Source organism: Mytilus trossulus, chromosome 1 (genome assembly GCF_036588685.1).
Source record: "Mytilus trossulus isolate FHL-02 chromosome 1, PNRI_Mtr1.1.1.hap1, whole genome shotgun sequence".
NCBI lineage: Eukaryota > Metazoa > Mollusca > Bivalvia > Mytilida > Mytilidae > Mytilus > Mytilus trossulus.
This window is the reverse complement of record NC_086373.1, coordinates 103,726,390-103,750,432: the sequence shown is the minus strand read 5'-3', so window position 1 is coordinate 103,750,432 and position 24,043 is coordinate 103,726,390. Positions and strand designations below refer to the sequence as shown.

At 31.0% G+C, this 24,043-nt stretch overlaps 1 protein-coding gene across 28 annotated transcripts in view; it reads right to left on the bottom strand.

Moving 5' to 3' along the window:
* The window catches only part of LOC134694787 (centrosome and spindle pole-associated protein 1-like), a 71,344-nt gene that overhangs the window by 14,335 nt on the left and 32,966 nt on the right, over positions 1 to 24,043 (bottom strand). For 24 of the 28 annotated variants that reach the window (XM_063555849.1, XM_063555866.1, XM_063555841.1 and 21 more), the window contains 15 exons: positions 23,153 to 23,249; positions 21,034 to 21,045; positions 17,206 to 17,302; positions 8,670 to 8,825; positions 7,469 to 7,681; positions 7,079 to 7,120; positions 4,613 to 4,731; positions 4,182 to 4,269; positions 3,488 to 3,608; positions 3,243 to 3,292; positions 2,732 to 2,829; positions 2,040 to 2,233; positions 1,606 to 1,659; positions 766 to 915; positions 387 to 527 (listed from right to left, as the gene is read on the bottom strand). In XM_063555849.1, the coding sequence (XP_063411919.1) occupies positions 387 to 527; positions 766 to 915; positions 1,606 to 1,659; positions 2,040 to 2,233; positions 2,732 to 2,829; positions 3,243 to 3,292; positions 3,488 to 3,608; positions 4,182 to 4,269; positions 4,613 to 4,731; positions 7,079 to 7,120; positions 7,469 to 7,681; positions 8,670 to 8,825; positions 17,206 to 17,302; positions 21,034 to 21,045; positions 23,153 to 23,249 (1,632 nt within the window). The remainder of the gene's footprint in view (positions 1 to 386; positions 528 to 765; positions 916 to 1,605; positions 1,660 to 2,039; positions 2,234 to 2,731; positions 2,830 to 3,242; positions 3,293 to 3,487; positions 3,609 to 4,181; positions 4,270 to 4,612; positions 4,732 to 7,078; positions 7,121 to 7,468; positions 7,682 to 8,669; positions 8,826 to 17,205; positions 17,303 to 21,033; positions 21,046 to 23,152; positions 23,250 to 24,043) is intronic. The other 4 variants (XM_063555857.1, XM_063555885.1, XM_063555879.1 and 1 more) reach the window with 3 other exon arrangements.

Sequence of the window (24,043 nt, the reverse complement as noted above, 5' to 3'; positions counted from 1 at the left end):
TTCAGATTACCCCTCAGTCTCCTTAACACATATTTGACAACAAAATTCAAATGCAGAACCTTTATGATGAAGAACAGCTGTAAAATTACTGTTGTTTGGGAAAAGTTTACAAAACTGAGTATTGTATCTTGGTGTATTTTCTTTATTTTCCTTTGTTAAGAAAAGTAACAAACTAAAATAAGTTTTAGAAATGAAAAAATCCTTGTGAAGTTATATATGTGTATATAGTGCAAACTGAAACAGGTCATTAAAAATTTATATTTGTCTATGTGCAGACTATAACCTACAAATTATCATTACTAAAGAAAAATATAGTTTTGTGATACTAATACTACTTAAATTTAATTTATTCTGAACATGAGGTGAATGTAGTGTAACTATCTTACTCTTTGTCTCTCTGTTCTCTCTCTATCTTGTTCTTCTTGTTTCTCTCTTGATTTAGCATCAGCATCCTCTCTCCTTTTTCTGCTTTCCTCATTCTTTCTATCTTCAGCTTGTTTTCTAAGTTCTTCATTTTTTCTTCGAGCCTATTGATTTAAATATGGCATATTAGAATTATACCACTTACTAAGCTATATTGAATACTTTATCAAATTATTTTAATAAAAAAATTAAAGTCTGTCAAATGAAATTAAATTAAGCAAAACATTTAGGCTTCTTTTTTATTCACCAGAAAAGTCTGGTGGAAACATCTTTAAACTTTAATGTATTATAACCATCAACGTGGCAGCAAAGAATGATATTTTTAATAAAAAAAATGATTACGTCTTCTTCTTTGTCTCTTTTCTTTCTGACTTCTTCTTCATATTCCTGCTGTATTTTTATCCTTTGTTCCTCCAGACGTCTGTTTTCTTTTTCTTCCTCAATTTTTTCCTTTTCTCTTTCAATTTGATCATATCTCTTTTTTTCCTCAATCTACCAAAATGATATAGCATCAGTTGTATTACATTTGATGGTACTAAATAGTAGATGTCATTTAAGCTGAACATATCCTTTTGGTAGAAAAGAAATACCAATTTAAGTTGTAGACACAGAAGAATCCACTTATTTGAATGAACTACACATTTTTGATACCAGATTACCTAAAAACGACCATTTTTCATAGTTTAACAATACCACAATTTATCTCAATGGAATGTCCTTGTACAGAGTTATTTCAATCATTTACTATCAACTGATATCACAAAGGCCACTAAGTATGCTGTCACTCTGCATTTTAATTTTAGACTTTGGTTTTAGGTAGCCTCCTATATAGAAATGAGCTGCAATCCCTACAAAAACACTGAAAAAGACTGGAAAAAAACAAATATATTAAGAATCAATTATTTCAGTTTAATTTCTTTTTATATTTGATGTTAGTAAATGATGATGAAATTGGTTTGTGCTCATCATATACATACAATGTGTACAAATATATGGTCTTAGGTACTAGGCATAGTGAAAAAATATAAAATAAGTGGATTCGACTGTCCTACAAAGCATATAGGCAACTGGATTACTAATCTACCTCACAAACCTTTTTAACTTGTTCTCCTTCAGACCTGTGTAACTGTACTTACTATTATAAGATACGTCCTTAAATTTGACCCTAATTAATCTATATACCTGTCGACGTAAATCATCTTTATATTTATCTGCTGTGTCTTTCTCTGCATCAGTCTGAAATTTGAAATATGATTACAGCATAAAATGGTGATAAAAAAATATATTATTTGCTCATATATAATGGAAAATACATTGTTTGGTTTAATCTACGCCCATGCAGCTGGAAAATTGATCAGTGAGAAAATTAAATAACTTTTTTATATTATCATACACAGATTAATAAATGTATGAAAATGACATAGAAGTCTGGAAGATAAAACAGTAAAAATAACACTATCTTGAAGACTTGGAGCAATGCTGTTACATGTAATCATTTTTCTTGAGTTGTTAAATACAATTGTAAAAAACCATTTTGACAAGACCTAAAATCTAAATAAAACTATATTCAAAACCTTCTTCACATATCTGCACACAAACTTCTTGTGCGAACTTACCCTAGGCTGTCCAAATATACCATGACCACCTCTAGCATAAGTATTTTCCCCTTTAGCATTCTGTTGCATTGGAGGAGGTTTAATGAGATCATCTTTAGGAGAAGCAGGAGCTCGGAATCTTGGTGACTCCCTAGGGGGTGGAGACCTCGCTGATGTTCCTCCAACATTCTCATAATGCATAGACCTCAAGTCAGCTAAAAATAAACAGATGCAAAATTTCAAGCTTTTGAATTTGTTACAGTTATACTTTTAAATCACAAGAGTGCACTATCTAATATGTATTGCCTGCTTAATAAATATTTTTCCACATTTTAAAAGAAAACTTAATCACTCAACCATGCACTAAACCTTAAAGATTCTGTTGACCATTTATAGTTGGCTTATAACTGAAGTGATTGAAAATCTTTCCTTATATAAAAACTTCATGTATTTCATTGAACCATTTAAAGAACATGTGTCGCTGTCATACAGACTTGTACATCTTATAAGCAGTATATCAACTACAATTGGTCTCCAATAGAATTTTATTTTTCTACTTGATATTGTGATATAGATTTTTTCAGATGATGATACAAATATCATCAACTGTCTTCCAGTGGAGCAAATTAACTAAAGTAACTAGAAACAGGAAGTAGATAGTACATAGCATTCAGACATTTATACTATTAAGGGGTGATAAGAATTTTACTTACTGACTGCATTGCCAGAATTATCTTTGATTGGAGCTCCACCGCCACCACGACCGAATGGATTATAGTTACGTATTTCTTCATCCAATTTTCTTTCATATCTGAAGTGATGAAAATATCATGAAATATACCATTAATAATCATCTTATATTTTTAATATACAACATGAATAAAAGAGATGTAGGGGCCTATATCAGTGAAAAAGCAAACTAACAAAACTTGAATAATTTCATCACAAATAATTTCCCTTGCAGACCCAATCTTTGTTCAGGGTAACTAAGGGTGTAACTCTTGAATGTAAATTCAAAACCACTAAAATAAGACTTGACCTCTATTTAATGGTCCATAGTTTCAACTTTCAAAAGATCTGAGAAAGCTGTATTTTCAGTATAATCTGGGAAAAGCACAAAATGGACAACAATCTTTAAAACATTGGATAAGTGTTGCATCACATGCAATTTTTACATTATCTAGAATAAATAGGATTAAAGTTAAATTTTGTCAGAATACATACCTATCTTTTTCCTCTTTCTCTTTTTGTTCCCTGTATTTCTTTTCTTGTATCTAAATGCAAAAAAAACCCACTTCAACTCTCATTTGAAAGTAGACAGTAACTACAAGCATTTATAGTTCACAAAGGTGAAATAGTAACAATATGTTTAATTATCAAAGCAAAACACAACTTGAATTCTATTAACTTTTGTAACTTAAACAATCTGTAATGATCTACAACTTGTAAATAGTGTATTTGAAACCAACCTGTCGCTGAAGTTCTTCTTGGTAAGTTCTCTGATCTTGTCTTGATTTACTCCTAAAATCATCATCACTAGGAAACTGATATGGTGAGATCCTCTCTTTACTTCTACTCCTGGCTCTAGTGCTGTAAAACAGTAAATAATATATTGAGTAATCAGTCCTAGCTCAGGTACTGTTTATATAGAAAAAAAGACATTGAGCCATCACTCCCAGCTATAAGTATATAAACATTAACTTGGTTCATCCCTACATTTTTCATGTCAAGAATATGATTTGTAATAAAATGGTTTTTTTTATATTTATATGTACATAGTGTACATTGGTTGGATGGTTTTACTCTAGTCATTTTTGAGGCCCTTTATAGCTTGCTGTTCGATGTGAACCAAGGCTTCGTGTTGAAGACCTTACTTTGACCTTTAATGGTTTACTTTTAGAATTGTGACTTGGATGGAGAGTTGTCTCATTGGCACTCATACTACATCTTCTTATATCTATATCTATATTCAGTATTCTCAAAAGAAAGAGTTACATAATTAGTTATTTAACATTTTACCAAGATATATGCTAATGCAAGTAATGAAAGATTTACTTAATGCTGAAGGTATTATCATCTCTTTCACTGGTACTTTTCAACTTGAAGTTGTTTATAGACTAATTTATCTTCGAATGATACTCTAGGAGCAGTTTATAGACTTACTTATCTTCGAAAGTAACTCTAGGAGGAGACATTCGACGACTATATGGCTGATCATCTAAACGATTTAATGGAATATCTGGACCACCACCTGAAATAGAAATATATGAATATTAATATCTTATCATTGAATCAAAAATTATATCCTGATCTTGTCATAAATAGTGCCCTTTTATATAGCTTGAGAAATGAGTGCTAATTCAAATTTATCTGAATATTGTCTCTCTTTTAGAATTTATAAATCAAACTCTTGAATTGATCTATTTCTATATTTTGTCAATGGAAATGCATAACACAAAATAATAGCGTACTTGAAAGTTAACAAAAACAACAACAACCCAAATATGCAACTAACTAACTAACTAAATTCATTCAGTACAAAATCCAGTACATAATGATTATTGCTGAAATACATATTTAATACAAGTACTAACCTCCCGAAGGCTCTGGGTCTAATGGATTCTTCATTCCATAGAAATGATAGGCTTCGTCTATAGAACTGAGAGCTGGGTTGTTTAGACCTCCTCCTCCTCCCCCTCCAGTTATATAAGTACTGTAAAAATAAAACATACAAATTACCTCATTAATCCGAATACTAGGTGCACTGTATCAAAGCTAAAAAGTACCAACTAAAATGAAGAAAACCAGTATGCATAATAAAGCTTTATCATTGTTGCAAAAGATGATTTCATATTTGTATTGATGATGAACAAGTGTAACTGTGAGCTTCTGCTCACTGATGATACCCCCACCGCAAGTGGATAATGTTAAAAGTGTAAAAATATGTAAGTGTTCGGTAAACAGGAAGTTGAAGAGTAATAAATCTGAAAACGCATAACACGGTATAGCTGACTTATATAAACACTGAAACCAAATTTCAGAAATCCTGGCATTGTAGTTCCTGAGAAAAATGAGACGAAAATTTAACAACTTGGCTATCATGTGTAAAATGATACAAGTGTTCGGTAAACAGGAAGTTGTCGAGTGATGAATCGGAAAACACATCACACGGTATAGCTAACTAGTATAAACCCTGAAACCAAATTTCAGAAATCCTGGCATTGTAGTTCCTGAGAAAAATGCGACAAAAATATTCATGGGACGGACGGACAGACAGAGGTAAAACAGTATACCCCCCTTTTTCAAAGTGGCGGGGGTATAATTAAAACATAACCACTGATCCTGAAAAGAGCATGCTGTACCCTGATTCAAAGTCAACAAACACTTTACCACAACCTTGCATTGTCTTTTTTCTTTTCCTTCAAAACAATTCATTTCATGATCAAAACTTTTTTTTGGTCAAAGATTAACAAGATAACTAGAATGTATCCTTGGATAATGATTATGAATTGTAAATCAAATTAATTTATTTTCAAAGAAAACAATACCTCAATTTTAACTTGAAACAACTAAATAACTTGATAGCAATGAAATAACCAAACTTATTCATTGAGGTTTCCATGTAACCTAGATAATCAATGTAATCAAGTGTCGTCTGCAATACCTATATATATATATATATATGCAGCAAAACAGCACTTACACATTATGGAAGGCTGTAACAGCCTTTAAATAAACATTTAATGATAATTAGACAAATTGTACCAACAATGATAATTCCTATTATCTTACAGATAAACAAATGTTTTTTCACTCATTATAAAAATTTCTTAATCGTGATATTCATGCAATTGTTTTTTTTCAAACATAGAGATTTAACACATAGGGTAAAACAACAACAAGACAAACAGACGTGATTGTAACAAGTTCATGCTTTAGTGAGGGGAAAACAAAACTGTTAGAAATTAAACTTGTTTATTAGATTTTATACACCACCATACAAAACAGCATAAATCATTATGTTTTAGTATTTTCACATCAAGAATAAACATTTTTGAATACAAATAATTTTATGTTTGAAATATTTGAGAAAGATTGGCAATAGTCTGTAAAAGATAAGACATTTATGCCAGAAGTCTGCAGAGGCAATATTTCATTAGATGCTTTGTTTGAATATCTTTGAAATTCGACTCTACATAGTTTTATAAAGAAATACCAAAGAAAAGATTTAAAACCAAAGAATAGTATAATTAGTATCAGCTGATGCAGGCATGAAATAGAATAGAGTATTTTCCTGTAAAGAATCTAAGAGAATGCATCCAGACCTATACAAGCCATGCTAGCACTGCCCAAGTCAGTCGGATTAGTGAAGTTACAGGGATGACAAGACATTAGGATGATATCAACATAAGGCTATCATAACAACTTTTATGGCAATTCATTTTTTTCTGATAATCAATTATTCAAAGAATTTCAGTTAAAGGCATTCCATTGACCATTACTGTTGATTCATTATTTAAGGAATGACTGTAATATTTTTTCTGTCTATGAAGAAATAACATAAAAAATTTGGTGCACATTGAATAATGTGCATAGCGGGTTATTTAACAGTGTGCACCACATCTTTTTTTTTTTTTGAACAGACAGAAAAAATATTACAGTCATTTCTTATAATTTAATTCTAAATTCCATTTTAAACTGTAGAAAACCATGAAAAAACGTTGATGACTAAATTATGTCTATGGGATGATAACAAAATAACGTCAACCAATCAGAAGACGCGTTACATCCAAAATTAAATTATTATTTGTTGGATACCAATTTTCATGGATTTTGTGGCTATAAATGAACCATGAAATTAAATGTTCCACGAATAACAAATTTTCTTTAGGCTTGTAAGGAAATTTCAGTAAAACCACGAAATTAAATATCCACGAACATGAAAGTTTTCCTTAATCCACGAAAATTGGTACCCATGAAAATAAATGAATCCACAGTATATTTAATAAATATTTGGGATTGCCATAAAAGTTTGAAAAGAAGCCTATTGCACTGTGTACCTTGGGATACCAATCCTTCCTGTGTCTGATGGGTCTGCAAAGCTATAATGAATATCATACAATAGGTACAGTGACATGTGAAATTGTCACGATGATAATACTTTAAAGTTGTGTGTCATGAGATATATCATTTTTAATCAAATAACTAAAATTTTATTATTTTGGATTTTAGACTTATTTACTTTTTTTTGTTAGCATTTATATTCTTTTTTATAGTCAATTTCTTAAGAGTCCAATATATTTATAAGGATTGAAAAATTAAATAACATGTTTTCTCATTTATGCAAAAGTGTAATAACACAAGCTATCCATAAGTGTGCCTAATGACCTGCACATTTGTTTCCATTTGGTATAAATGTTTTTTTTAGTCAGCTAAAAGAAAACACTTACGATGGTTGATACTGTATTCCTGGTGGAGCATATGCGTTTCTGGGTCTTGACTCGAGAAGGCCTTCAAACCCTGAATCTAATAATCCCCCTCCAGAGCCACCACCTCCTCCTCCTCTACCTCGTCTCTGTGGACGTCCTCGCTCTCTTGGTGTATAGCCACCTATTCCACCAAGGTCTAGATTTAAATCCTGTCCATTCCTTCCACCTCGAGGACTAAAAGAAAAATACAAGATATAAGACTTTACAATAAGACATATGCAAAACAAATAAAGTTTAACCCTCAAACATATAGTCAAGATGTATATAATAGATTTTAACCCCCTTTAATTTTAAATCTGTATACGACAGATACAATCTATTAAATTATATTGCCATAATAAAAAGACCAAGCAGTTTTTCTTCCATCATTTGGTCTTGAGGCTCCAAAGTAAATCTAAGTATTTCAAGGCCTGTTTATTCTACTCTATGTGTGTTAAGAATGGGTACCAGCATGATAGCTTTGTATTTATCTCCTTTGTATGATGCATAGTCAAGGATAGGCATAACCCTCAAACACGTTTAACACAGTAACATTCTCTTTGTGCCTACATAAGTTAGGAGCCTGTAGTTGAGTGGTTGGCATAGGTTCATGCCTGTGATATTAGGTTTTTTTTCTTAAATTGTTTTGTTATAAATTTGACAGTTAGTTTTCTCAATTGAATTGTTTCATATTTTTAAATGTGAGGACTTTTATAGCTGACTATACAGTAGGATTTTTTTTTGCATTTTTTAAGTTTAAATGGTTGTCTGTAATTGCTTATATCCACTTCATTTGACCTTTGGTGGATAGTGGACTCATTGGCAATCATGCCACATATCCTTATTTTCATATTTAACAACCTTTTAATATGAAAAGTTATTCATAGTATCTAAATAAATATCAAATGTAAGATACATTGGTTTTTCCTTGATCAATGATGGTTTCTTCCTGTATACTGCAAACGATACCTTGCGAAAGGATAGGCCTGTGTTTATGGTGTCTAACAGTTGAATAAAAATTTAAGTAGATACAATGACACTGAAATAACAAGGGCAAAGTGCTGTAAAATAGGCAGTAACTATTAGTAAATTTAAATCATTCTTAAAGGTTGAAAAAAAAAATCTTAATCTAGACATTTTACATTTGTTCACAAATAATAATTTGAATTCAAATCAAGCTAACCTGAGATCAAACTTGGTATGATATGGCTGAACTTCTGGACTTCTAATTTGTCGTCTTGGGGTTATTTCAGGATTACCAAGGTTTCCAATTCTCCTTACTGTCTTCTCTGGGTCTAAGAATCCAGAAGCATCAACCCTTAAGTCTTCTACTTTCTCTCTATAACACAATGTACATATATCAACTATTTAATCTTTAATATTTTAAGCCTTCGAAATCATAACTGATATACTATGAAAGTTCTTTTATTAGTGGATTAAAATGTATGTGTTTATGGTCACATTGTTAAACTGTGGGTTTTCTAATTCAACAAATCAATCATAAAGGAGGAATTTTTTTTTATAGTAAAATGTGTGCTTTAAATGACCAGAAAATCCAAGGCAGATAACACATATTTTCACAGCTTCTGATGTGTTTCAGAAAGTCTCTTTAGACTTAAACTGCCTATTCATATAAGTTTATTACATGAGAGAAAATGTAGTGTCATAATGTTAATGTTTACAAATTCATTTTTAGCCAAAGTTATATTTTTAGGCATAAGCTTGAATAAAAACATTTCTAGTCCTAAGTGTCCCACTATCTCTGAAAAGTTTTTCATTTTTGGTAATGATTCTGTAAATTTATACTACAAACAAGCAAAAGCAGACTATACTATATCATCAATTTTTATATAATAATAATTTACTACTTTCTAGGAAAATGACCTTTTTGAATCCTTTTTAAAATCTTATCTGTTAATTTTTTTATTAAACTTTTCAAAGATAAATAGGTCACATGGTTATCATTTTAGTAGCTACATCAACATAACAAGCAAAACTGGTAAAAATGTTAGAAGTTCATGAACTATAATAACTTTAACTCATTAGAATACTATTTAATTATGTTACTTTATGGTAATATTTTTCTTAATAACAGAAAAAGTTGTCATGTGAGGTAAAAAAACAAGAGGCTCTCAAGAGCCTGAATCGCTCACCTTAATTCTTTTGGTTAAATCTCTCATCAATGATTATTTTGGCTTTTCAATTTATTTAAATGTTTTTTGGATCGTCCTATTTTCTTCAAAAGCCAAAAAAAATAATCATTTTCTCCTATGTTCTATTTTAGCCATAGTAGCTATGTTTCTTGACATACAAGGAAATAAAATATAAAATTTATACTAAATACTCTGAAACTCATTTAGCCTAAGTTTGGCTGAAATTGATACAGCAGTTTCAAAGGAGAAGATTTTTTAAAGTAAGTCAACATGATGAACAAATTGCGAAAAAAGTCCTTAAAGGGCAATAACTCCTTAAGGGGTCAATTGACAATTTTGATCAAATTGACTTAATTGAAGATCTTACTTTGCTGAACATCAATCATTGCTGTTTACAGTTTATTTCTATCTATAATTATATTCAAGATAATAAACAAAAACAGCAAAATTTCCTTAAAATTATCAATTCAGGGGCAGCAACCCAACAACAGGTTGTCTGATTCATCTGAAAATTTCAGGGCAGATACATTGTAGATCTTGACCAGATAAACAATATTACCCCAGGTCAGATTTGCTCTAAATGCTTTGGTTTTTGAGTTATAAGCCAAAAACTGCATCTGACCCCTATGTTCTATTTTTAGCAATGGCGACCATGTTTGTTGATAGATCATAACTTCGGATACAATTTACAAACTAGATACCCTAAGGAACATTCAGTTAACCCTTTCAAGGCGAACAATGCATTGAGGCATCCCCGTAGCCAGGCCGAACAATGCGTTGAGTCATCCCCGTAGCCAGGCCGAACAATGCTTTCATGCATTAACAATCACGTGATGAAAATAATTTTCGTCTTTTTAACTCATTTCCCCCGTAAAGCTACGTTTAACCCAATAAATATCAAGGTTTTCAACAAGCTTGCATGTTACAGTATAAGAATACGTATTCTTACTGAGTTTGACGCCTAATATTTACCATAGTACAATGAAAGATCGGTAGCGTCAACAAACAAAATAAGTCGTCGCCATTTTGTACAAGACATGTGATGCGAACATGTGACATTTTAGGTCAAGAAAATGTTATTTAGAAGGAAAGTGAAATATAATTTCATTATTATTTTGATTTATATAATGATTAGAATAACGAAAAATGCTTTTCAAAACTTCACGGAGAATAAAAGTCAAGTAATAATTGGACTTCCGTGGGCGCGGCTATTCCATTTTCCCACGAGTGCAAAAGGTCGCACTCCTTTTATGGAAAATCTAAATAAAACTATCCAATCACTTTCCTCTCCCACTTGCTCGGTGTCAAGGACGCCAAAATCGTAGTAAATATAGTAAAATGTCGTCTGCAACATTTTGAAAATACAACAATGTCCGACACTTCAGAGGACGAGTTTGAGGGGTTTTCGGCGGGTGAAATCGAACTTGCATGCCAAAGATATCAAGTACAATTAGCCCAAAACGGCATTGGTGATGATTTTCTGATAAGTGATGTTGAAAGTGAACTGTCTGATGATGAACCACAACTTGTTGACGTGAATAATGCCGGTGATGCACCCAACAATGATGGATGGCACCAAGGGTTTGACATTTATGAAAGAGGTCTCCCCCATCTGTTTCAACCCAGAAATACTACTGGTCCACAAAATATATTAGGCCCAGAGAAGGAAATAATTGACTTTTTCCAACTGTTTTTGTCTGACCACCTTTTACAACAGATAATTGAGAAAACTGATAGCTATGCACAGATGCAAAAAGATTTGAATCCTGACCTAAACAAGTCAGCTTGGTCTTGTCCTTCCTTGCCCGAGATGAAGGCTTTTATTGGTTTAACTTTCCTAATGGGTATTGATGTGAAGCCAGATTTAAAATCCTACTGGTCTAAAGATTGTCTGGAAACCCCATATTTTGCCACAGTTTTGGCACGTGACAGGTTCATGCAAATTATGAGGTATCTACACTTTACTGATCCTCACCAGCGAGTTCCACAAAGAGGGGAGCCTAACTACGACAGTACTTACAAAGTCAGATACTTTATGGAAGCTCTTAACCAAAAAATGAGGGATCAATATATACCTAAAAGAAATGTATCAATCGATGAGTGTATGATACCATACAAGGGAAGGGTTGCCTTGAAACAATACATGCCTGCTAAACCAACAAAATGGGGAATTAAGCTCTGGGCGTTGGCAGAGTCGGACACTGGGTATATGTCATTTTGTAAAATCTACCAGGGCAAAACAGATAGAACGCAAGTAGGGTTGGCTAGCACTGTCGTTATTTCCTGTCTTGAAGGTGCCAATTTATCCAGACAAGGTTACCATGTTTACATGGATAACTTCTTTTCCAGTCCTGAATTGTTCACCAATTTATTTGAAAATATTGACACTGGAGCCTGTGGAACAGTCCGTCAAAACAGAAGAGGCTTACCACAGGATTTAATGACAAAGAAGCCTGTTGGTATTACACAGAGAGGAGATAGTCAGTTTAGGCAAAAGGGGGCAATTTCAGCTACAGTATGGAAAGACAAGAAAAATGTGTCTGTGATATCTACCATCCATGACAACAGCTTGACGGAAGTGAGTAGAATTGTTCAACATGAAGGACAATTTCAAAGGCAGCAACTCCAATGTCCAAAGATGGTTGCAGATTACACCAGCCACATGGGCGGTGTCGACCGTTGTGACCAGTACATACAGTACTATTTCTTCTGTCACAAAACAAATAAATGGCCAAAGAGAGTGTTCTTCAAGATGCTGGAAATTATTAAGTTTAATGCTTACCGTCTGTTACAAATGTCACCCAATCACCAGCAAACTACATCAATGACCTATTTGGATTTTTCTAAATCAGTTGCAACCCAACTCATTGCAGGGTATACCACAAGGGACAACCGTAGGGGGAGGCCATCTAACCTACCTGTAGAAGTCAGACTAACACACAGACATTTACCAGCAGATTTGGGTAACAAGACATGGTGTCATGTATGCTGGCATAGGGTAGCTAATGATACTCAGGAAAAAAGGCGTCAGACAAAATATGGTTGCGTAGAATGTAGCAAACACCTTTGCATGCCACATTGCTTTACAGTCTACCACTCAGTCAGAAATTACACTTCTTAATTGACAGTTACTTAGTTACACATGAAGTTGAAGGAAAATACATAATTTGCTGAAAAGATATTCATCATTTGTTGAGAGGATTTTCATTGTTTGTTGAAAGGATATTCATAATTTATAATTGTTGTTACAGTTGACAGTTTCATTTATTAATTTTTGATCAACAATATTCCAAATTTTAAGGAACATTTAATTATTTTCATCATTGAACAATACACAACCAAAGACTGGAAATTCTAGCATCTCATAGAAACTGACACAGATAATTATTTAAATAAATCATAGTAAGTTCATTATTGTTTTAAGAGAGTCTCACTTAGTTTATCAAGATATTGAAGTGTTAAATATTCATACATGTATATTGGTGTGTCAGATCAGAATACATTAGAATAATATTTCCATGATACAAAACAAAACCAGAAAAAATATATATACATGCACATTCATTTAAAAAAGCACATATGAATCTGAAAAGAATTGATTTTACCAGAAAAAGTAGTATTTGATATCTCCACAAAATTTTAATAAATCCACAAAAGATCCAAACAGTCAGTTTATATCTAAATCTATGCAAAAATACAAAGAAAACATTGGACCAAGAAAGACAACTCCAACTTGTTCAGAGTCTTCTGATTGCATTACAGGTAAAAAAATGGCCGCCGGAGAATTTGACATACCATTTTCATTCGTGTTTATTCACACCATTGAGCTAGAATTTTGACTCTGGAGTTATTTTTTCCATTAAACTTTGATAAAGGAACACTCGATAGGTGTTAATTACCGTTTGCAGTGTTAATTTAGAAGATGGAAGGAATAAATATAAACCGGTCACAAAAAAAAATGATTTCTCAAATAAAACGTCATTTTCCTCCAACAAAAGGTTAAAAAATATCAAAAGTATGTATTGTCATGTAAATTTGTTGGTATTGCAACGATCCTTTCATACTTAAGTGTAAAACTATCGAGTTTGAACCCGATTTGATGAGAAACAACCAAGATACAAACGTTTTTTACAAAACGTCACTTTTTCTTCAGTTACACGTCAAATTAATTCAGGCCAGGCAAACAACGTCCTGAAATTTGATCAGGTCACACAACGTCACGGTAAAAAAAAAATCAGTAAGGAAAGTGTTAAAGATTGGAAGTATTTGGCCCAGTTGTTTCAGAGGAGAAGAATTTTGTAAAAGATTTTTAAGATTTACGAAAAATGGTTAAAAATTGACTATAAAGGGCAATAACTCCTAAAGGGGTCAACTGACCATTTCCGTCATTGGACTTATTTGTAAATCTTACTTTGCTGAACATTATTGCTGTTTACAGTTTATCTCTATCTATAATAATATTCAAGATAATAACCAAAAACAGCAAAATTTCCTTAAAATTATCAATTCAGAGGCAGCAATCCAACAACAGGTTGTCTGATTCATCTGAAAATTTCAGGGCAGATAGATCTTGACCTGATAAACAATATAGCCCCAGGTCAGATTTGCTCTAAATGCTTTGGTTTTTGAGTTATAAGCCAAAAACTGCATTTGACCCCTATGTTCTATATTTAGCAATGGCGACCATGTTTGTTGATAGATCATAACTTCGTATACAATTTACAAACTAGATACCCTAAGGAACATTCAGTTAAAGTTTGAAAGTATTTTGCCCAGTAGTTTCAGGAGAAGATTTTTGTAAAAGATTACAAAGATTTACGAAAAAATGGTTTAAAATTGACTATAAAGGGCAATAACTCCTAAAGGGGTCAACTGACCATTTACGTCATGTTGACTTATTTGTAAATCTTACTTTGCTGAACATTATTCCTGTTTACAGTTTATCTCTATCTATAATAATATTCAAGATAATAACCAAAAACAGCAAAATTTCCTTAAAATTACCAATTCAGGGGCAGCAACCCAACAACGGGTTGTCTGATTCATCTGAAAATTTCAGGGCAGAAAGATCTTGACCTGATAAACAATATTACCCCATGTCAGATTTGCTCTAAATGCTTTGGTTTTTGAGTTATAAGCCAAAAACTGCATTTGACCCCTATGTTCTATTTTTAGCAATGGCGACCATGTTTGTTGATAGATCAAAACTTCGGATACAATTTATAAATTAGATACCCTAAGGAACATTCAGTTAAAGTTTGAAAGTATTTGGCCCAGTAGTTTCAGAGGAGAAGATTCTTGAAATAGTTTACGATGACAGACGACGGACGACAGACGACGGACGACGACGGACGCCAAGTAATGGCATAAGCTCACTTGTCCCTTCGGGACAGGTGAGCTAAAAGCAACCTGCAATGACAAATAAATCTTTCAAGTAATAGAAAAAAAAATAGATCAGAGTTTAATGGCAATAAATTCTTTAACTAGTGTGACAATTTTACCATGTTGACTTACATGTTGATCTTATTTTGATTGTTGTTTTTTTTGCTTTTCAATGTTTCTTTTCAATAGTTTTTGACAAACATGCAAAAAAGTTGATACAGACATCATTTAGGGGCAATAACTTTAATTTAGTGTGACAATTTCTGCCATGATGACTGACATGCAATTTTTACCATGCTGAACATTCATGCATTTTTTTATTGTGCTGAACATTCATGCTTTATTTTTCGGTTTCTCTATCTATTGTAATGTGTGCAAAAAGTGCAAAAAATATATAAGAACTGTGAAATTTGCCAAAAACTTGACATTTTGGGGGTTTGTCAGATTTTCCTGCTGATATTTTTATCCATGCAATATCTTATGTAACCAATGGTAACTGTTTTAGTTTTGGAGATACAAGCCAAAAACTGCATTTAATCTCAATGTTCTATTTTTTCCAAAACAGCAGGCATGTTTGTTCATGGAACAAATCCTAGAATACAATAGCTAAAATTCAGGTGAAGTTTGGAAACAATTGTCCCAGTTATTTCAGAGAAAAAGACTTGTATTGGAGTTGGTGCATATTATGTAAACAATGTTCAATTTCTCATGAAGAAAGCCCAATAACTCTGGAATTACAAAAAGAGCTAATTTGATCACAGCAATAAAGTGAATTAATTGTTCAATTTTAAATTTTTCACAAGTAAATTCCTATAACTCTGAAATGACACAAATTGGAAATCATTAAAATTGAAAGGGAGCTCCCATTTTTGTATCAAAAATTTGTTATTTGAAGCAAATTTGAGTTATTGTACTGGTTGCTGACATATGACTTCAGTATTCTATAATACATCTCATCTAAGATGTGTGTATAAAAAGCAGCCAAACAATGACATATATTGAAGCATATATAGGCAAATCCTGACTACTAAAGAAGAGACTTACAAGTTACTTTTCATTAGGACAATTTTTAATTATCATCCTACTGAGTGACACTTTTTGTTGTTGTGAAGTTAATAATAATAAAAAAATAGAGAAAATTCAGGAGCATGCTTTTATGTTTTTAGAAGACCACCAAGTTATGAGCAACTTCTGGTTAACCAAGCTTTTAAATATGAAGATTGAGATCAATAGAATTATATACAATTATAAGTAATGTTCATTGTACTCACAAATTCTTGTTTCTAAAAATAATTTATCTATTTCAGAAATGAACAATTTTATATACCTTTGACAAGAGCCACTACACATCTGAAGGGGTAAAACACCACAATGAACTCCATAACGAGATGACTCCATAATTAGATGTAACTGAGTCAGTACAATATTTTAAGTGGAATTTGGAAGAGTAGCTCTTGCCAATATTCCTCTTAAATTTTAATATACATAATATGTAAGTCACAATATATTGGTTTTCAGTTTATAATGTATTGCACTGGTTCTTTGGGTTTCTATTCTACATAGATTTTGTACTATTATTGTTCTAAAAATATCAATGTTATGCTTATAATTCAGGATAATTCTATTTAAGGGAGTTCTAACTACTAACATAGGCTTACATTGCTTGTACTAATCTATGTCTGAATTGTAGCTGTTCTCTTATTATATGCGATCTTTGTTATATGTTCATTTTGATGAGCTTTGCTTGATTCTATGTATTTCTACTGTCTAAACATTGTTTATAACTTTATATATAGCGGTAGTTTGGTCAAAATCTCCACAGAGCTTATGTTGTTATGTTGTAAATGCTCTTCACTTTAAATAAAACTTTTATTCTTTATACTTTTATGTTTTATGTTTAATGCATTAATTATTATGCTTAATGCATTATATGTTATGCTTAAAGCATTATGTATTATGCTTTATGTTTGGTTTAAGGCTGTATGCAATATGAAATGATCCTTTACATATAATCTCCAAGATCATTTAACTTGATGTTATAGAAGAAATTGCTTTGTAATTTAGGAAGAGCAGACATTTGAAAATTAACCATTCAGAATGGTCTCTATTGGCCCTGTTTTGTGGTTGATTTAGAAAGAAACAAGAAAGTCTATATATCTATCGACTTTAGATGTTATCACTTACCTCCTTTTAGCGGCCAGAGTTTCTTTCATCTGTAGTTGTAATTCATCCCTGTATTTGTTCTGTTTTCTACGCTTGGCACTATCCCGCTCATTGCCACCTATAATTTAGATAAATATCTAAAATTAAAAGCTGTTCTATCACATTGAAATAGACATGCATTATGCAGCATATAAGATAAAATATACAAAAGTATGTGTGATTGTGAAAAATAAACAGAGGCATTTATTCTCAACATTAGGAACTGTCATTAACAGAGAGTCAATCTCTGGCAAAATATGATGTATCTTTAAGCACACATTATAAGCCTACCTTCTTATTTTATGAGCCTTAACTCTGTAAACTATAAATATATAATATAAAAAAAAAAATCTTCTTTCAAATCATGTTTCCTTGCTGCTTTGGATTTATTTCAGGGAAGCTGTTGAAACTGTAGTATGATATGATATGATTTTATAACTATCAGCAAACTTTAGTATGACAAAGCCTGTGTTTGATATAACTTTTTATAGAAATTCATCATAGTTAATATCTACTGTGTATGATATAGATATTTGTTAATTACATTATTACAATGATATAAGTTTTGTTAAATGGATCAGTCCCTACACCTGCAAATACATTAAATGACATAGTTTGATTGTTTTTGACGTCATAACAGATAACCTTTATATTTCAAAAAATATTTTCTCATCTTAATTTATCAGTGTGCTTAATTCAGAGAAAAAAAAACAACAGCACAGAACTTAAAAATCAAATAAGTCTGCAAACCAATCCTGGGTCATTTTATACCCATGATCTTTCTGCTTCTAACCTTGAAAAGGACAAGGGCTGAAAGTTCTGTCATTATCTAGTTTTTTATCCAGATTTAAGAATAATGTATTTAAAACATTAGACATATTTGTGCTTTTCTTTTCTATTATGGAAATGAATTGACTTTTTACTAAGGTTAAAGATATTGCTTTGAACAATTCTGCGATTTAAGATAAGTTCAATAATAATTAATGAAAACTGAGCTCTTTGATGCTTAAAATTATGGTTCAAGACATACACTGTATTGTGAATACTATATCGTTTATGGTATATCATTTTTTGGGGGGTTTTCATTAAGTTCCAAAAAACATAAGATTTAAATATTCAATGAAAATTTCAAAAAACAAACTCAAAAAGACTTATTTTCAAAATCATCAGAACAAACGTTGTAATACACAAATTTAGGTACAGGTACCTAAATTTCAGTGAATGGCTAAATAGATGCACAAACATGCTATCTGCAATCTGATGGTAGGTTATTTAAAACATAATGTCCACACTATAGGTCAATTTTTATAGTTCTAATAATATTTTTCAAAGGAAAGCACATCATTAAAGAGTTTAAACATTCAGGATGGTAAAAAAGGATAATTGTTGGGATGGAATGAGAATTAATCCAAGCACTGTTATAATGGAAACAAACTTTTTAAAATTGTTACAACAAAGACCAAACAATTTATTGGAAATGAATGGAAAACTTATGAAAGCATTATGAAATAAAAGCCTAACACACCAAGGTCATCATTATAATGATTGATTGGTAAAATTCATGCATATTTGAACTTAAAAGATATAAATGGTAACTACAAAACATAATACACAAATATAAATGGTTATTCGATGAAACCAATTAAATCATGAATACACATTTTTGTTGGCACAAATGAAAAATCTATTTGAATGTAAGTTCACATTAATAGGCAATGGATTTCTTACTTCATTAGATATATATGAATACAGTTTTGATATGCTTTTTTTCAGGGTTTTAATGAATCTATCATTTAACCATAAAAGACACCAATTCAGAGGTGCTGAAATATTACATCACCAAACTAAGTGTATGCATTTTCATCACTTTTATTGTAGAAGCATCATTAGTTGCCAATGCCAAAAACAAGACTTTACTTGTTTACAATACTTATCTAGCATTTTATTCCACTGTAGCCACGTAAGCCAGCTGACTCCATAAAACCTAAAACCTTAACCCAGTGTGTGTCAATCTAAATGAATTTTTATCTAATCTAAATATCAATGAAAATATTTCTTATTTTTAGGGATTTTGATAAAAAAAAAAAAAAATGTTTCAATTGAATGTATTTTCCTAGAGTGTGTTTGATTTTTCCTCTCACTTGTATTTATAAATCAACTAAAAACTGAGAGGAACAATTAATCAAAGAGTCTTTAAATTTTAACATTGTTGTAAAGTTAAACAAGAGGCTCTCAAGAGCCTGAATAGCTCACCTTAATTTTTTTTGTTAAATCTCTCATCAATGATTATTTTGGCTTTTCAATTTATTTAAATGTTCTTTGAATTGTCCTATTTTCTTCAAAAGCAAAAAAAATAAATCATTTTCTCCTATGTTCTATTTTAGCCATAGGCGCTATGTTTCTTGACATACAAGGAAATAAAATATAAAATTTATACTAGATACTCTGTAACTAATTTAGCCTAAGTTTGGCTGAAATTGATACAGCAGTTACAAAGGAGAAGATTTTTTAAAGTAAGTCAACATGATGAACAAATTGTGAAAAAAGTCTTTAAAGGGCAATAACTCCTTAAGGGGTCAATTGACAATTTTGGTCAAATTGACTTATTTGTAAATCTTACTTTGCTTAACATTTTTGCTATTTACAGTTTATCTGTATCTATAATAATATTCAAAATAATAACCAAAAACTGCAAAATTTCTTTAAAATCATCAATTCAGGGGCATTATACCTGAAAAAGCAGTTACCCAATTCGGCTGAAAATTTCAGGACAGGTAGAGCTTGTACCTAATAAATACTTTAAATTCTTGTCTTATTTGCTTTCAATGCTGGAGTTTTTGAGATATAAGCCAAAAACTGCATTTTACCATGTGTTCTATTTTTAGCCATAACGGCCATATTTTTTTAAGAAATAGAAAATAAAACACAAACTTTATTTTATACACCCTACTGATCATTCAATTGAAGTTTGGTTGAATTTGGTTGAGTAGTTTTAGAGGAGAAGACTTTTTTAAGTTAGCAAATATGAAGAACAAATTGTGAAAAATTGTCATTAAAGGACAATAACCCCTTAGGGGATCAATTGACAATTTTGGTCATATTAACATTTGTAGATCTTACTTTGCTGATAATTTTTGCTGTTTACAGTTTATCTTTATCTGTAATAATATTCAAGATAATGACCAAAAACTGCAAAATTTCCTTAAAATTACCAATTAAGTGGCAGCAACCCAACAATGGGTTGATTGATTCATCTGAAAATTTCAGGGCTGATCGATCTTGACCTAATGAACATTTTTAACCCCATGTCAGATTTGCATTAAATGCTTTCGTTTTTGAGATATAAGCCAAAAACTGCATTTGACCCCTATGTTCTATTTTTAGCTATGGCGACCATGTTTGTTGATAGATCAAAACTTCGGATACAATTTATAAACTAGATACCCTAAGGAACATTCAGTTAAAGTTTGAAAGTATTTGGCCTAGTAGTTTCAGGAGAAGATTCTTGAAATAGTTTACAACGACAGGCGACGACCACAGACGACGACGGACGCCAAGTGATGGCATAAGATCACTTGGCCCTTCGGGCCAAAAAAAAGTTATAAATTGAAAAGACATGCTAATTAAGGGTATTCTCCTTTGCCATGCAGCCAAAACATCAAAAGAAAGGATATACCTGTATAAAAGTATACATGATGAAAAATAAATGAAAACGGAGATAAAATGGCACTGGTTCATTCTTGAAACCATGTGACATATATATATTTCTAGAGAAATCATGTGACAAGTCTATAAATAGTGACAACATACCTCTGTCAGTACCTGTGAAGAAAATTATACAAACATATATGTGTTCAGGGGTTCAAAATTAGATCACACACTACTACTTCCATGTTCTGTTCAAACAAAAAGTAGCTTTCAAACTTGATTGTGTGAAAGAATTAATTTTGAGCCCCTAATATGATAATTATCAAGCTTAAGAGGATTTCATTTTTCATGGGTACTAATTTTGTTGGATTCCCTGGTTATATGTGAACCATTAATTTCAAGAGCTTTGAACTGATTTCTTATATAATACATGATGCATACAAAATTTGTCAAAATCACAATATCAAGTTTCCTGAAATCAACTTAATTGGTACCCACAAAAATAACTAAATCTACTCTATCTGTAGATCTGAAAGGCAGACTTCAAAAAATCATACATCAATACATTTCCAAAAGTATGAAAAAGTAGAACAAAAAGGACATATACAAATAAGCATGACAAATTCTACTCAAAAGATTAATTTTAAACTACAATTTTTGCTTTGGAATGTTCAATTTTGATTAGGTTTTTGTAAGGCATTGAGTTGGATTGTCCGTGTGTGTTTTTTTTCGTCAACCAAATGTCAATCGAAATTGAATTCCAGAAAAAAAGAGAAAAACAAAAGAGACCTTTTTTTTTGTTGTATTTTTTTGTATTTTTGTATCGATAACAGATCTGGAATTAAACTTATTTGCAACATTTTAACAATCCTTTCAGTGATTGAAAGATTGACAGTGTATTTGTCTTTTGATGAAGAATTTATATTGATCCATAGAAATCTAGTATTTTGTTGGGTTGCTGTCTTATTAATGAATACCTCATATCTCTTTCATTCATACCTATATATATACTACACAAAATGTCTCTAAAGCTTTGATGGTTTTTTTTCTTATTCATTCAATAATTCTTTCACTATGTATTTTAATGTCCAGCAAAAAATTGTACTAATAATGAATGCATAAATTTTATTAGTCAATTAAAATCACAACTGTTACTATGCAACAAACTTAACTAAAAGTGACATAAACATCTCTCTATTGATGTCGTATATAAAAGTACTGTCAAAGTTATAAACATAAATACAATTTGAAAAGTCTATTATGTATATGTATTTAAATTGTGTTAGATATGAGAACACCTCTAACGCATGCAGTGTTTAAACACTATTTACCTTAAGTTTAAATTTCAATAGGAATAATGAAACATGAAAAGGAAGAATATGTTAGATCTTCACTCAGAAATATGATGTTATTGATGAATAGAAACTGAGAAATCCTCAACTCTTAAGGGTGGTAAATCTATGTAACTTCTTAATATTTCTTTTCTGTTTACCTTATATTTCTTTGATTTAATATTTCTTAATCTATTTTTTGATCATATAAACATCTTTATGTTTTAATTTCATACTTATTTTTTTTTTTAAATTGATGAACAAAAATTATACAAGTTTCTGTTATGTTGAACAAAACATTTTTTTATATTATTTTAGATGTTTTGTGTCTTTTGTAATGTGATATACTTTTTTATTGACAATTATTATTTAATTATAATCAAAATAACTTTACATTTAATATTTCTCTAAGGTTTGATTATTTTAATCTGACTTAAACTAGTAAGCCAATCTATAACAAGATTAATCCTTGGCATGGTGCCATTCTAATAAAATTCTTATCTGATCTTAATATCTTTAAATATGTTTGTCTTTTTGTTTACACAAAGACTCATTGAGGTCTTATACCTTTTCTTATTGGGATATTCATGTCTTTAAGCTTTATTACCAAAACCCTTACAATTTAAAATGTTGAAATATCATGTAATACTGATCTTTATTTGGTCTGTGATATAATATATAGAACTTTTACCTCATGTTTTTCTGAATAAAAAAGTTTTCAACCATTGAAACGTCTCCAAAACCTTATCTTAATAAACATTTCTGTTGAAGTGTCAGATTTAACAAAATTTATAATTAAAACTTAAATATATCTTAACAAGAACAGTGACAATCTTTTTTTTTTATTGAAGAACACTTAAAATACACTGAGATACAACAATTTTTTTTTTACTTCTTTCAAAACATGTAATAACTCCAAACAAATATCAACCATAATATCAGAAACTTACCGACTGGCAATGTGGCATAATACGAAGTTGCCATTTCTGAAGACGGTGGTTCCTCCCTCGGTGGAGGACCTCTTGGTACGGCTTGTGGCGGTTGTTGCTGTAATTATAACAATCACTATGTCACTTGTATTACATCCATTTTTATTATTCCAAATTAATTATGTTACTCCTCAAGGTTTTGAATAATTATTATATAAGAACACTTATTCCTCTATAACAAAAACTTTACTTTTTCTGTAAGGAATTAAGAACAAGATATATATCCAAATACACTTCTTCAAAACAATTACTAATGGAGTTCTCCTTTCAACTATTTCCTTTAAGATATGCACACCACTATGTATGTTTCTTATAAATCAGATTTAAAGGTACACCTATATACCTTTATTTACCTATTCATGTTCCTATTATGGTAACCTAGAATTATACTATAACAGTAAATATACAAATATCTGACCCTATTTAAATCAAGATTGATTCCGTAAAGAAAACTTAATGAACTGTGACGATATATGATCTTTAAAAAGTATATTTCAATAACACTGCATCTCATTCAGGACTGTGTATATTATTTCTTTATATAATCACCAATTGGTTTAATTTCTAAGGCTTCAAAATATGTGTGCGAGAAGTGAAAGCAAAAAGTGAAAGGGCGAATAACACTGTATATATTGCACGTTTAACAGTTAAATAAGTAATTTGAATATGACGTTATGAATTGGATGTACATTTTAGTGACGTGTTTACTAAGTAACAAATCTGATAAATATTGAACCATGCGTGGCATGTTAATTAAAAGTAATAATTCTTTAATGAGATAATGGCAGTGGTTTCTCTGGAGAATGTGAATTGTTATTAATTATTTAGAGAAAATCCATAGTTCTTGCTGTT